The 13,861-nt window shown below is 42.4% G+C and overlaps 1 protein-coding gene and 1 long non-coding RNA gene across 2 annotated transcripts in view; one reads left to right on the top strand and one right to left on the bottom strand.

The window, feature by feature from the left end:
- Positions 1-888: 888 nt before the first annotated feature.
- On the bottom strand, positions 889-4,598 carry LOC131278794 (uncharacterized). Its single transcript, XR_009186228.1, has 2 exons — positions 4,491-4,598; positions 889-2,909 (listed from the first exon to the last, which is right to left on the bottom strand). It is a non-coding gene; the product is annotated as an uncharacterized lncRNA (long non-coding RNA).
- LOC131278791 (putative zinc finger protein 487) overlaps positions 3,733-13,861 on the top strand; it is a 56,080-nt gene continuing 45,951 nt past the window's right edge. Inside the window, 3 exon segments of the mRNA XM_058299258.2 lie at positions 3,733-4,001; positions 5,241-5,300; positions 7,714-7,749. Coding sequence (XP_058155241.1) covers positions 5,264-5,300; positions 7,714-7,749 — 73 coding nt within the window. The 5' untranslated portion in view covers positions 3,733-4,001; positions 5,241-5,263.

Genomic DNA, 13,861 nt, shown 5'->3' with positions numbered 1-13,861 from the left:
CAGGCCCCAGTTTGGGATATATGATGCAAAAAGAAAATGCTTGGAACTCACTGCTATGTTTTTCCTGTTTTTTATTTGAAACAAGTCAATTTTATTGATGCATATTATTTCCTGGGGTTTTCAGGTCCCTGGCCATCTGCCTTCTTATCCCTGACTTTCAGTCTTATTGTATATAATGTCCATGACTATTAGCTTAGTTAGAGGAATAGGAGAAGTGTGTCTACTTAATTTCCTATACTTTCTACTTAATGCTCAAATTTTGTCCAGTGGGAGCCACTTCAAATTGGGTCTGATTTCTTATTTATTTATTTATTTATTTATTTATTTAATCTTCCCTTGCCCCCCCCAATTGTCTGCTCCCTGTGACCATTTGCTGCATGATCTTCTGTGTTCAATTCCATTCTTGTCAGTGGCATGGGGAATCTGTGTCTCTTTTTGTTGCATCATCTTGCTGTGTCAGCTCTCTGTGTGTGTGGCGCCATTCCTGGGCAGGCTGAACTTCCTTTTGCGCTGGGCGACTCTCCTTATAGGGCACACTCCTTGCACGTGGGGCTCCCCTACTTGGGGCACACCCCTGCGTGGCATGGCACTCCCTGTGTGTATCAGCACTGCACGTGGGCCAGCTCCACACTGGTCGAGGAGGCCCTGGGTTTGAACTGTGGACCTCCCATGTGGTAGGCAGATGCTCTATCCGTTGAGCCAAGTCCGCTTCCAGGTCTGATGCCCTTTTGACGTGACATTGTTATTCTTTTTTGCACTTCCCTGTACTTTGTCAAATCACAATGTCTCAGGCACACCTTCTACTTTCTTTGTCCTCCTGAACAAGATAAAGGAATGTCACAAAAGACAAAGCAGGGTGGTGATGGTAGCACAACACTGTGAATATAATTAGCAGCACTAAATTATATATTTGAAAGTGGTTAAAAGGGGAGATTTTAGGTTGTATATAAGTTACTAGAATAAAAATAAAATAGCCCAAAAAAACCATAGGACTGTACAACACCAACAGTGAACCCTAATGTAAACTATGGACTATAGATAATAGTACAATTATAATATTCTTTTAGCAATTATAACAAAGCTTCCACACTAATGCAATATGTCAATAATGGGAGGGAAGTATATGGGAACTTGGTATTTTCTCCATGATTTTTCTGTAAACCTACAACTTCTCTAATAAAAATTTTATTAAAAAAATAAAGCAGTGGTAGCAGAGTGAGGACTGTTTGGAATTTAAAAAGGGTAAAATGATAAGTAAACCAAGTACAATGTATAATTCTTTTTTTTTTAATGTATAATTCTTGACTTGATCCTGTTTTTTAAAATAACTTCAAACATCTTAATAAAAGTGTTGTAATAGAAATTCTTGGGATAACTGGGGAAATTTGAACAGGAACTTGATAGACTTTTTTTTTTATTTCTGTTCAATTTTATAGGTGTGATAATGGTATTGTGATTATGAAGGAATATGTCCTTAATTGTAAAAGATTCATGATGACATATTTAGGGCTGAAGTGTCATCATGTCTGCAATTTATTGACCAAGATTGGTTTTCTCTTGAACAGGCTGCCGGCCTTGCTCCTTGCATGCCCCTACAGTCTCCCTCCTCCAACCTGACTACTTTGAAATTTATCTGGCAACTGAAGGACTGCAGAGAAAAACAACTCAGACTGCAGGGGAAAAAGGAGGGGAAAGACAAGTTCAGATACTAGCTATTCCAAGCTATCAACCTTGGCCCTTCCTTCCCCCTCTTCCCTTCCTCTGTCCCAGCTCTTACAGATGACAGGTGGCCTAATTACTGCAGAGTAAAACAATCTAACCAAGTGCTCCTAACTCCACTCTCATTAAACTACTGCCAATGTCAAAGATCAAACCTCTACCGTCCTCCAAGCCACACGCAGCCCTTGAAAAGCTTGCTGTCCTTTTTATCAATGGAGTTGAGGTTTACTCTCTCTCCCCTTCCTTGGTAGCTATGAATAAAGTCATCCTTGCCTGTTTCCCACAGTCCAGTACAGCTTTTTTTTTTTTTAATATTTCTTTCAAATGGCTCAGCACAAATAAAAATTAGTATATACAAATAAAGAAAATATGTCAAAATATTAACAACTGGTGACTCTAGGTAAGGTATGAATACATCTATTGCTCATTGAATTCTATTGCATTTCTATTTGAAACGTTTGTAAGAAAATGCCAGGTTTTGTTTGACCAAGAAAAAGATAGTTGTTTACTGAAACAAGCTACGTAACACTTATGCCCTTCAAATCGCGTTTTTTGTGAAATGCTAAAAGGTTGTATACAGTCCTTTTAAGAGTGACAAGGCTGTGTGAAAATTTTCTCATAAAACAGACTAAGTAAACTACAGGAGTGTGTGTGATAAGCTCATGTGTCAACTTGGTCAGGTGATGGTGTCCCGTTGTTTGGTCAAGGCAAGCACTGGCTTGCCTTGTTACTGTGAGGATATTTCATGGACTTAAATAATCAGTAAGATGATTGCATCTATGGCTGATTAGATCTACAATCAACTGAGATAGCTTTCAATGAGGAGAGAAGTTTGAGCCAATCAGTCAGCGGCCTGAAAAGGAGAGGTAATGGGAAGCAGATGTGGCTCAGGCGATGGGACTCCAGTCTACCATACAGGAGGTGCAGGGTTCGATCCCCTGTGCCTTCTGGTGAAGGTGATCCGGCTGGAGTGGCAAGCTGGCCCAAGAAGAGAACTGACTTGCATGGCATGCTGGCCTGTGCAAGAGTGCTGGCCTGTGCAGGAGTGCTGACGCAGCAAGATGATGCAACAAAAAGAGATGCAGAGGAGAGACAGTAAGAGATGCAGCAGACCGGGAGCTGATTTGGCATAGGAGAATGAGCACCTCTTTCCCACTCCGGAAGGTCCCAGAATTGGTTCTCAGTGCCACCTAAAGAAAAAACAAGCAGACACAGAAAAACACATAGTAAATGCACACAGAAAGCAGAGAGCCAGCACAAAAACAATGAGGGGGCTAGAAAAAAAAAAAAGTATAAATATAAAAAAGGAGATGTGATGATTTTAGCAGCCAGAAGAGAGAACTCCCATTTCTATTTCTGCCAGCCTGGGAAATTCATTGAAAAACTTTCATCAGAGTTCCCAGCCTGCCCTACAGAATTGTGCATCCCACAGTCACTTGAGACAATTCATATAAAACTCTAATATTTACACATATTACCTGTTGGTTCTGTCTCCCTAGAAAACTCTAATACAAGGAAGGATCCTTTCAGTTGGTGTGCATGAGACACTATACTAGCTTTACAATATTTTATCAACTCCACTACTTCTGCTACCCCACCAGCCTTGTGCGCTTTACTGCCAGGAGCAAAGCCCTGCTGTCACCGCGCTGTTCCTCCTTCCAGCTCTTTCCGCGTATAGAGTCCGAATAAGGCTTTCCACGTGGGGTCCCGCCCGCTCCCTGCCGCCCCCTGCCGCCCCCTGCCGCGCCTGCCGCCCCCTGCCGCCCTCTGCCGCTTCCCTGACGGCCCCTGCCGCCCCCTGCCGCCCCCTGCCGGCCCCTGCGGGCTCCTGGCAGTCCCTGCCGCACACCGCACCGCGCCGAGCCCAGGGCGCCAATCAGCCGCTGGGGCTGACGGGAAATGGGCCTTGGTCCCCGTTGCGCCGGAAACGGGTAAGGCCCCTCTGCGCATGCACCATCTCGCTCGATCTCGCGGGCGCTGGCGCGGGCGCTGGCGCGAGCGGGGTGGCGCATGCGCGGAAGAGCTCGCGGAGGCTGGAGAGGGCCCTGCGGCTGAGCCGGAGGCGGAGCCGGGCTCTCAGGAGAGGCCGCCGCGGGGCGCTCTCGGGCTTCTTTCGGGTGCTCTTCGCTATGCCCTCCGCCCCTTTCCGGAAGGACCCTGCGTGCCTCAGAGAGGTGTCGCGTTGAGCCCTCGCCCACCGGGAGGTCGGGAGAGTCCCTTGCCACAAGTCGAGGGCCGAAGCGCGTTCCCCCGGAGCCCCCAGCCGCAGGGGACGGGCTCCGGTGAGCGCGTCCACGGCGACCTCCCTTCCCGTTTCCTCCTTCCAAACAGCGATTCTACCCAAACTCAGCATTGTGTGCTTCAGGGCAGGAGCTCAAGGACGGCACTGTCCTGTGTCAGATGTGGCCTCTGTTTCATTATGTGACCATTGTGTTTCTAGGTCCTTGGTGTCCTATCAGAGCGCTACTATCCAAGGGTTCTGGGCCTGAGCGGAACCGGCCAGTCTGTGTATCCCCAGAGGTCCGGGTTTATTTGCGTTTTTTGAAAGACTAGCCTGAGATCCTGGGGTCAGAGAGCTCCAAGGTTTGGAGCTCTGATACCTGTTCCGACTCAAATAATTTTGTCGCTTAGGCCCAGGTCCTGGTTCCTGGGAACAAAGCAGCTCTTGTGCGGCCAAGAGGGAACCTTAGGAAGAGAAATCCCACCTGGAAGATGGCCCACCCTCAGAGCTTCAGAGCAGAGGCAGAAGAGCCAGAGAAAGCGAAACCTACCTGTGAATGGCTAGAAGCAATTTGCAATCCTTGAGCTCCATCCAGAAGCCACCCCAAACTATAATAGGAGCTTTGAGCCAGATTTCAGAAGAGACATGTGAGCTGGGGCCAAGGCAGAGGGGCCGGCCTGCCCAGGAAGTGTTGCTTCATTTGAGGATTTGAGAGGGTGTGGTCTGGGGGTGGAAAAGAAGTGCCACCTACTCTAAGGAATTTCCTCTCAGGCCTCCCTAACTGCCCTCGACTCCTTTCAAACGCCCCACTATTTGCAGGTGACCAGGGGGCCTGGCTCCATGCCCCTTAGCAGACGGGGCGCTGAGAGATGCTGCTTCCATCCTGACTCCTGGGCTCAGAAGGTCGTGGGGGAAGGGCATCCTGGATTGCCAATTTCTGCCTAACATGAAAGATGAGAACTGCTGAGTCCAAGAGGGTGAATGTGCAGTCAGGTTTTCTGGTATAGTTAAGTAAAAAACCAGTTTCTTTTCTTTTCATTTTTATTTAAAGGTGGTACCAGGGATTGAACCCAGGACCTGGCACATGGGAAGCAGGCGCTCAGCCACTGAACTACATCAAAACTGGTTTCTGTCAAAAGATGGAGAAACTGCTACCAACATAGAGAAGGGCCAAAGGACATTTTCCTATGGGAGGGCGTTCTATTCACCTGGCAGGTGGAGCTTTTTAGGCAAGAGAATCCAGGAGGGGAAAGGCAGGTTAGATTTCTTGTGGTCTCATTCTTTCTTTTTTCTTCCCCAGCTCCCCCCTTCATTATTCTCTACATGTTTCCCAGAGCAGCAGAAAATGGACAGATCTCAGGTGAGCTGTTTATTTTATTCCTTACTTTGTTTACTGTGTCTTGTACGAGGTCTTTAAGGTCTGTAGTTGAGAATGGGAATGCAGAAATGGATGGAAATTAACATCAGGAATAATACACGGAAGGCTATCAATATCAGGACAAAGTGGAATACAGAACTATATAGGCGCTATGATGTTATAGCTGATTTGTCTGATCTTTTTCAGGGCATAGCAATAATGCAGACATTATCTGGGATGTGCTTTGCATTGACCATGGAAAGAAATCATGCTAAATCCTCATGAGGCATTTAGAGCTCTTGGCATTGAAGTCTAGACAATGTTCCTTTCCTGGTTTTTGTAAAGGTAACATAGACATGCTTTCTAAGTGAGTACCTGAAATCAGCGCAGCCTGCAGCCTGCCATTGATCCTCAGGGGAAGCATGGCACTGTGTCAGAGGTGAACTCAGCCAATCCAGGTTTCCAGGGGCCAAAACACCTTGGTCCCGTGGATTGCTTTCTGATGGTCCTAGTTGAGCCAGGCATAGAATTTAGAATATCTCTGAAAAGAAAGACTTGTATCACCTTCAGATAATCTCTGTAAATATTATGTATACATGGTGCAGGAGATAGATTTCAAGTTGTGCGTTCTGGCAGATGTTTTCCCATTTCCCTTTGGCATTTTAAACTGCTTCACTTTGTGGATCTGTCTGATGAGGGACACCAGTGACCTTATTATGGCAAGGTTGTGGATACTTTAGTGCTTGCTTTAATTGAGCTTTCTGTCCAGTTGGTGCTCATGTCCAGTCTCTCCTAGAGTGTTGTCTTGGCTGGTTTCTGGTTTTTTCCTCTCTCTGTGATTATTTCTTTTCACTTCTCTCCACGGAGCTATCTTCCTCTTGTGCCTTTCTTAATTGCTTCTCCCAAGGTGTCCATTCTTGATCCTCTTTCATCCTTACTCTCCCTGATTCGCCTCTATGGGAAGGCATTATTTGCCGGACTGCTTGGCTCTGTCTTTCCCCTACTTTTAGACCCTAAAGGCCACCACTCTGCTGTATATCTCTGTAAGTATCCAAAGGCTCTTTAAACTCCATCGATTCAAATAAAAGTATTATAGCCCCCGACTCTTTCCCTTTATTTCCCATCCAATATGATCACCAACCAGCCTGTCATCCAAGTGAAGAATGGCATTTATCCTAATGGATGTCTTTTACCTGCTACACAGCCAGTGATCAAGTTTTATTACTTTCAAGTTATTAATTTTTGTTTTTTTGATTGAGTTAAAGGGCACAAGGCCCAGGTGAACTACTTGACAAATTTTTCTTGTACATAGATAGCTGTCACTCAGTTCAAGATATGGGGCAGAAAACTATTTTGTGTTCTCTCCAAGACCTTACTTCCCCCATTGCCACTCAAGGGTAACCATTATTTTGCCCTCTATCGTTATATATTATTTTGTCTGATTTTAAACTTCATATAAATAGAATCATACAATATATATTCTTTTTAAAAAATATACTTTTTCTTTTTTCTTTTTCTCCCCTTTCCTACCCTGCTGTTTTTTGCTGTCTATGTCCATTCGCTGTATGATCTTTTGTATCTGTTTCTCTTTTGGTCTTCTCTTTTTTCTCCTCTAAGATTCACTTGGATTCGATCCTGGGGACCTCTGATATGGAGAGGGGTTCCCTGTCGCTTGTGCAACCTCAGTTCCTGGTTTCTCTTGCGCCTCACCTTCATTCTCCTCTTTGTCTCTCTTTTGTTGCATCATCACCTTGCTGCGTGACTCACTTGCGTAGGCACTGACTCGCTGCACGGGCACTCAGCTTGCTGTGTGGGCACTGGCTTGCCAGGCAGGCCTGCTTTTTTTTTTTTTAACCAGGCTTTAACCTGGGTCTTCCCATGTGGTAGGCTGAAGCCCAGTCACTTGAGCCACATCTGCTTCCCAATAGATATTCTTTTTGTGTCTGATTCCTTTTATTCGACATTACATCTGTGAGATAGCCATGTTGTTGCATGTTGCAGGAGGTTTTTTCCCCCATCATGTGACGATACCTCAATTTATCCATTCTAGTCTTGATGGACATTTGGGCTGTTTGTAATTTGGGTGTTTGCACATGTTCTTTGGTGTACATGTGCATTTGATTCTGAGGGATGTAAATCTGGAAGTAGAATTGATGGCTTATTGCACATATATATGCTTAGCTTTGATAGATTCCACCAAACATTTTCCAAAGTAATTGTATTATTTGATACAAATGATATAGTCAGCCATATGCAAGAGATCCTGTTGCTCTATAGCCTAGTCAGCACTTGGTTTTGTTGGTGATGCTTTTTTTTTTTTAAATTTATTTATTTCCTCCCCCCATTGTTTGCATTTGCTGTCTGTTTGCTGTGTCTGTTCATTGTGTGCTCTCTATGTCTCCTCGTTTTCTTTTAGGAGGCACTGGAAACCCAACCTGGGACCTCCCATATGGTAGGCAGGTACTCAACTGCTTGAGTCACATCTGGCCTTAGGCTTTCTCTCTCTCTCTACCCCCTTCCCCTCCCCCTCCACCTCCCCCCCCCAAACTTGTGAGTGTAGTGGTATCTCTCTCTCTCTTTTATTTTAGGTAGATACTGGGGATCAAACCTGTTACCTCATACATGGGAAGCAAGTACTCAACCACGTGTGCTACATCTCCTCCCCTCATTTTGTTTTTTTCGTTCTTTTTTAAAAAATTTTATTTTATTTCTTAATTATCTTCTTTAAAGTTAATAGATCACACAAAATATTACATTAAAAAACATAAGATGTTCCCATATACCCCACTCCCCACCCCCACCCCCATCATTTTTTTAAGTTGTATTTTTTTGAAGATACAAGGTCACAAAAAATGTTATATTAAAAAATGTACGAGGTTCCCATATACCCCCCCCCACTCCTCCCACATCAACAACCTCTTTCATCATTGTGGCACATTCATTGCAATTGGTGAATACATTTTAGAGCACTGCTGTACCACATGGATAATAGTTTACATTGTAGTTTACACTCTCCCCCAGTACATTCAGTGGGTTATGGCAGGATATATAATGTCCATTATCTGTCCCTGCAATATCGTTTAGGAAAACTCCAAGTCCTGAAAACGCCCCCACATTACATCTCTTCTTCCCTCTCTCTGCCCTCAGCAACTACCATGGCCACTTTCTCCATAACAATGCTACAATTTCTTCCATTACTAGTCACAATAGTTCTATAGTAGAGTATCAGTAAGTCCACTCTAATCCATATTTTGTTCCTCCATCCTGTGGCCCCTGGGAGGTGATGTCCAGTCCACCTCTATATTGAGAGGGGGCTTAGATCCCACATGGATGATCGTTGCAGTTCTTCTGCTTGTGGTTGTAGGCACTCTCGTTTCCCTTGTGTGGTTGTTGACCATCTTCACCTCCCTGTTAGCTGATCTGGGTAAATCCAACGAACCAGAGAGTAAGAGTTGAAACTCTGCTGAGGCTCAGGGCCCAGCTGGCACATGGACAGTCCAGAGATTCAAGTCTCCTGAGTATACACCAACCCCAGCACCAACCACAGGTTCAATAAGTGACAGAAGAGCTCATTTTGGTTTTGATTTGCATCTTTCTGATGCCTGATAGTATCAAACATGCTTTCATATATTTCCTGGCCATTATTTTATCTTTATCTGATTTTTGGTTAAAAAAAAATCTATTCCGGTCTTTTGCCTATTAAAAAAAAAATGGTGTTTGTCTCTGCCATATTAACTTGTAGGAGATCTTTATATATTCTTTATATGAGTCCTTTGTCAGATAGAGGTATTGGAAATATCTTCTTTGAGTCTGATACTTGTTCTGAATTTTAATGAAGTCCAATTTATTTTTTTTATGTGCTCTTAGTCTAGTCTTTACTTCTGTGTGCTCTTTATGTTCTGTTTAAAAAAACTTTACACCAAATGCAATGAACGTTTCATGATGATGGAGGAGATTGTTGTTATGGGGGGAGGAGTGGGGTGAGGGTCGTTGGTGGTATATGGGGACCTCATATTTTTTGAATGTAATATTAAAAAAATAAATAAGAAAGGAGAAAAAAAAACTTTACCTATTCCTAACTCAAAAATTCTATTTTCATCTAGAATTTGAATGTTTTAACTTTCACATTTAAGTATGATACATCTTAAAGTATTTTATATACATATACACATATGCGTATGTATACTTAGATACACATATACATATGTACATACATATTTTGATATGAGCTATGGCTATCCATTTCCTCCAGGACCATTTATTGAAAGACATTCCTTTCAAATTTGCAGTGGCGTCTTTGTTGAAAATCAGGTAGCCATCTACTTGTGGGTCTCTTTTTGGATTCTCAGTTCTATTGCAGTTGTCTCTTTGTCTAGCATTGTGCCAATATTTCCAGCCCCTGTTACTGTAGCTTTATAACATAAATAATATGTGTAACATATTGAATGATTAAAAAAATTTATGTGTCCAGTACATTTAATTGAGAAATGTATGTTTTTATTCAACTGTTTTCTTTTTCAAGTTATTGTCTATATTTTCAATTATTAAATGTACAAATATATTGAAAAAGGAAAAGCATTTGCAGGGAACTGATATGGCTCAAGTAATTGAGACCTGCTTCCCATATGGGAGGTCCTGGTTTGTTTCCCAGTGCCTCCTAAGAAAAACAAACAAATGATAAAACCAAGCAAACATGAAAAGAAACACTTCAGCTTAGGGGCCGAAGTGGCTCAGTGGTTGAGCACCGGTTTCCCACGTGCAAGGTTCCGGGTTCAATCCCTGGCCCCTGGGTACTTGAAAAAAAAAAAAAAAGGGAAAAAGAAAGAGGTAATTGCAGTAGTTCAGATGATGCAAGGTGGTGGTGGTGGCTGGAGGGCAGAGAGAAGCCTGGAATGTTAGCAGAGCCAGGTCCACTGTAGGCCCAGCTCAAGTGTTCTTTTCACTCCCCTTCACATAATATCTTCAGAACCATAATTACTGGCACCGCAGTCTTAGACCTGCCCTTCTGCCTTCTCCTTGCCCTTCCATTTGACGTCAATGTCTGAACTAGGTCAGAGGAAAAAAATTATAATTTTTTGAGACTTTGTCCATATCCCAAATTCTCTGCAGAATGTAAAGAAGTAGGCAAACTAAATTTATGCAAATGCCATTATTTTTTTCTTGAGATATAATTCACATATCCAAGTATTCACCCTTTTAAAGTGTACAATTCAGTGACTTTATTATATTCACAGCTATGTACAACCATCACCACTATTTAATCCCAGAACATTTCATCACCCCAAAAAAGCCAACCCAGTGTTACCATCACCACCATCCACTACCAAAACTTAGTGAATGTAATTAATATCACTGAAATGTATACTTAAAATGAGAAATGTTAATCCTGTGTGTATGTTACCACAATAAAAATTAAAGGAAAGAAGCCCCATATCCATTCATAGCCGTTAACCATGCCCCTGTCTCTAGCTCCTGGCAACCACTAATCTACTTTGTCTCTATGGATTTGCCTATTCTGGGCGATTCAAATAAATGCAATCATACCAAAAAAAAGTGTTCATATCTGTGGATATAAGTTCCCCACCTTTGTTTTTCAAGATAGCTTTGGCTTGGGGGAGTGGATGTCACTCAGTGATTGAGCACCTGCCTCCCACACATGAGGTCCCAGGTTCAATCCCCAGTACCTCCTGAAAGTAAAAAGTAAAACAACAGCAGCAACAAAAAAGATTGCTTTGGCTATTTTAAGTTCTTCGTATTTCTACATAAATTTTATGATCATCTTATAAATTTCTCCCCCAAAAACTTGCTGGAATTTGGTATTGCTTTGAAAACCAAATTGATCTGTAGATAGTATAGGTCATATTAATATTGACCTTTCAATTTATGAACATGGTATTTCTCTCTATTAGGTCTTTAATTTTTCTCAGCAAGGTTTGATAATTTTTCATGTGGAGTCCTTGTACTTCTTTTGTTAGATTTATTAATAGGTACTTGAAAACTTTTTCCCTATTTGTGTGTTGCTTGTATGTAGAAATGTGGTTGATTTTTTTGTATATATATATATATATTTTTAAAGATTTATTTATTTATTTAATTTCCCCCCCTCCCCTGGTTGTCTGTTCTTGGTGTCTATTTGCTGCGTCTTGTTTCTTTGTCCACTTCTGTTGTCGTCAGCGGCACGGGAAGTGTGGGCAGCGCCATTCCTGGGCAGGCTGCTCTTTTCTTTTCACGCTGGGCGGCTTTTCCTCACGGGTGCACTCCTTGCGCGTGGGGCTCCCCCACGCGGGGGACACCCTTGCGTGGCACGGCACTCCTTGCACGCATCAGCGCTGCGCATGGCCAGCTCCACACGGGTCAAGGAGGCCCGGGGTTTGAACCGCGGGCCTCCCGTATGGTAGACGGATGCCCTAACCACTGGGCCAAAGTCCGTTTTCCGATTTTTTTTGTATATTGACCTTGTATTCGGTGACTTTACCATTTATTAATTTTATTATTTTATCTGTAGAATATTTTGGATTTTCTACTTATGCAATTATCTATTAATAGATGGAAATTGCTTCCTTTCTAGTCCTTAAACTTTTATTTTTTTTTCTTTCCTTCTTGCAGTGCCTAGGAGTTTTAATATACCATGAACTAGAAGTAGTACGTCCTTGTTTTCTTCCCAGTCTCAAGGGAAACTTTTCAATATTTTATCATTATGTGTGATTTTTGCTGTAATTTTTTTGGTGCATATTTTTTGGGAAGTTTCATTATTTTCCTAGTTTGCAAGGAGTTTTTATCATCCAAGGGATGCTGCATTACTTATTATTAAGATGAATATATAGTTTTCTCCTTTATTCTTTTAATGGATTAAATAATATTGACATATTAATTGAGGTAATTCTACTAATTTTTTTTTTTAGATTTTTTTATTTGTTTCTCTCCCATTCTCCCTCACCCCCCTTTGTCTGCATTCTGTATCCATTCACTGTGTGTTCTTCTGTGTCCACTTGCATTCTTGTCAGGTGGCACTGGGAATCTGTGTCTCTTTTTGTTGTGTCATCATCTTACTGCATCAGCTCTCCGTGTGTGCTGTGCCATGCCTGGGTGGACTGCGTTTTCTGTGCATGGTGGCTCTCCTTGTGGGGCGCACTCCTTGAGTGTGGGCACCCCTACACAGGGGTCATCCCTGTGTGACACGGCACTCCTTGTGCATGGCAGCACTGCTCATGGGCCAGCTCACCACACAGGCCAGGAGGCCCTGGGAATCAAACCCTGGACCTCTTATATGGTAGGCGGACATTCTATCAGTTGAGCCACATCCGCTTCCCTCTATTAATGTTTTGATTTTCAAATGTTAAACCAATCTTATTTTCCAGGAAAAAATCCAACTTGATTTTTGATGTTTAAAAAAAAATGTAATTCATGATTATTGGTTTAGAATTTTTGTCTTTATTCATGAGATAAAGTGTAATTTTCCTTTCCTATGTTTTTGTCAGATTTTATCTTAATTTTATACTAACCTTGGAATACATCTTAAGTGTTTTCTCTTTCTCTATTCTCTGGAAGCATTTGTGTAAGACCAATGTTATTTATTTTTTAATTGTTCCTAAAATTTCACCAGTGATCTCATCTGGATCTGGATTTTCTTTGTGGAAAGTTTTAAAATTATTGATTGCATTTCTTTATATTAGGGAAATTATCCTTTAGAATATGATATAAGTTCAGTTCCTTCTCAGCTCATCTTTTCTCATCCCCAGGTGTGGGAGCAGGTGCTCTTTGTTCCAGGGAAAGCTTGGGAAAAAACAATGTTGTCTATCAGTATACCTGCCTACACCTCCAGGCCAAAGCCATGGCTGTACACATGACAGTTCAAAAATAACCACATTGGCACCCAGGATTTCTGTTTGCTTTGCTCTCTTTCTTTACATTTCTCTGGATTGCACTTGTGCTAATTTAGCATCTTGATAGGAACTAAAAGTTTTAGTCCTGTCCTACTCTTAATATTTTAGTCAAGGGCAGCAGTGACTTCCACGTCGCTAAATGCTAAATCCAGTGGTGAATTCTCAGGCTTCGTCTTGCTTGACCAGTTAGCTGCATTTGACATTGTTGATCACTTTTTTCCTTCTGATTTAACTTTCTTCATTTGGCTTCCAGAATACAACATTCTTTTAATTTTCCTTCTCTGATTGCTTGCTCCTTTTCCTTTGCTGGCTCCTCCTTTTCTTCCTACCTCTTGATGTTGGAGAGTCCCGAAGCTCAGCCCTTGCTCCTCATCCTTTCTCTATCTGTGACCTACCCTTTGGTGTTCTTGTTGATTCTCATAAGTATTTCTGTGGCCAATGATTCCTCATACTCTTTTAGTTTCCTAGGCTGCTTAAGCAAATACCATGAAATTATTTGGCTTAAACAATGGGAATTTATTTGCTTAAAGTTTTGAGGCTAAAAAAAGTCCAGATCAAGACATCATCAAGGTGATGCTTTCTTCCCAAAGACTGGCTGCTGGTGTTCCTTGGCTCCTCTGCAACATGGCGAAGCACATGGCTGCATGTGCTGGTCTCTCCCTTCTTTTCTGGGCTTCATTG

Source organism: Dasypus novemcinctus, chromosome 6, assembly GCF_030445035.2.
Source record: "Dasypus novemcinctus isolate mDasNov1 chromosome 6, mDasNov1.1.hap2, whole genome shotgun sequence".
Taxonomy (NCBI): domain Eukaryota; kingdom Metazoa; phylum Chordata; class Mammalia; order Cingulata; family Dasypodidae; genus Dasypus; species Dasypus novemcinctus.
The sequence above is the reverse complement of the archived record's forward strand: the minus strand, read 5'-3'. Positions and strand labels throughout refer to the sequence as shown.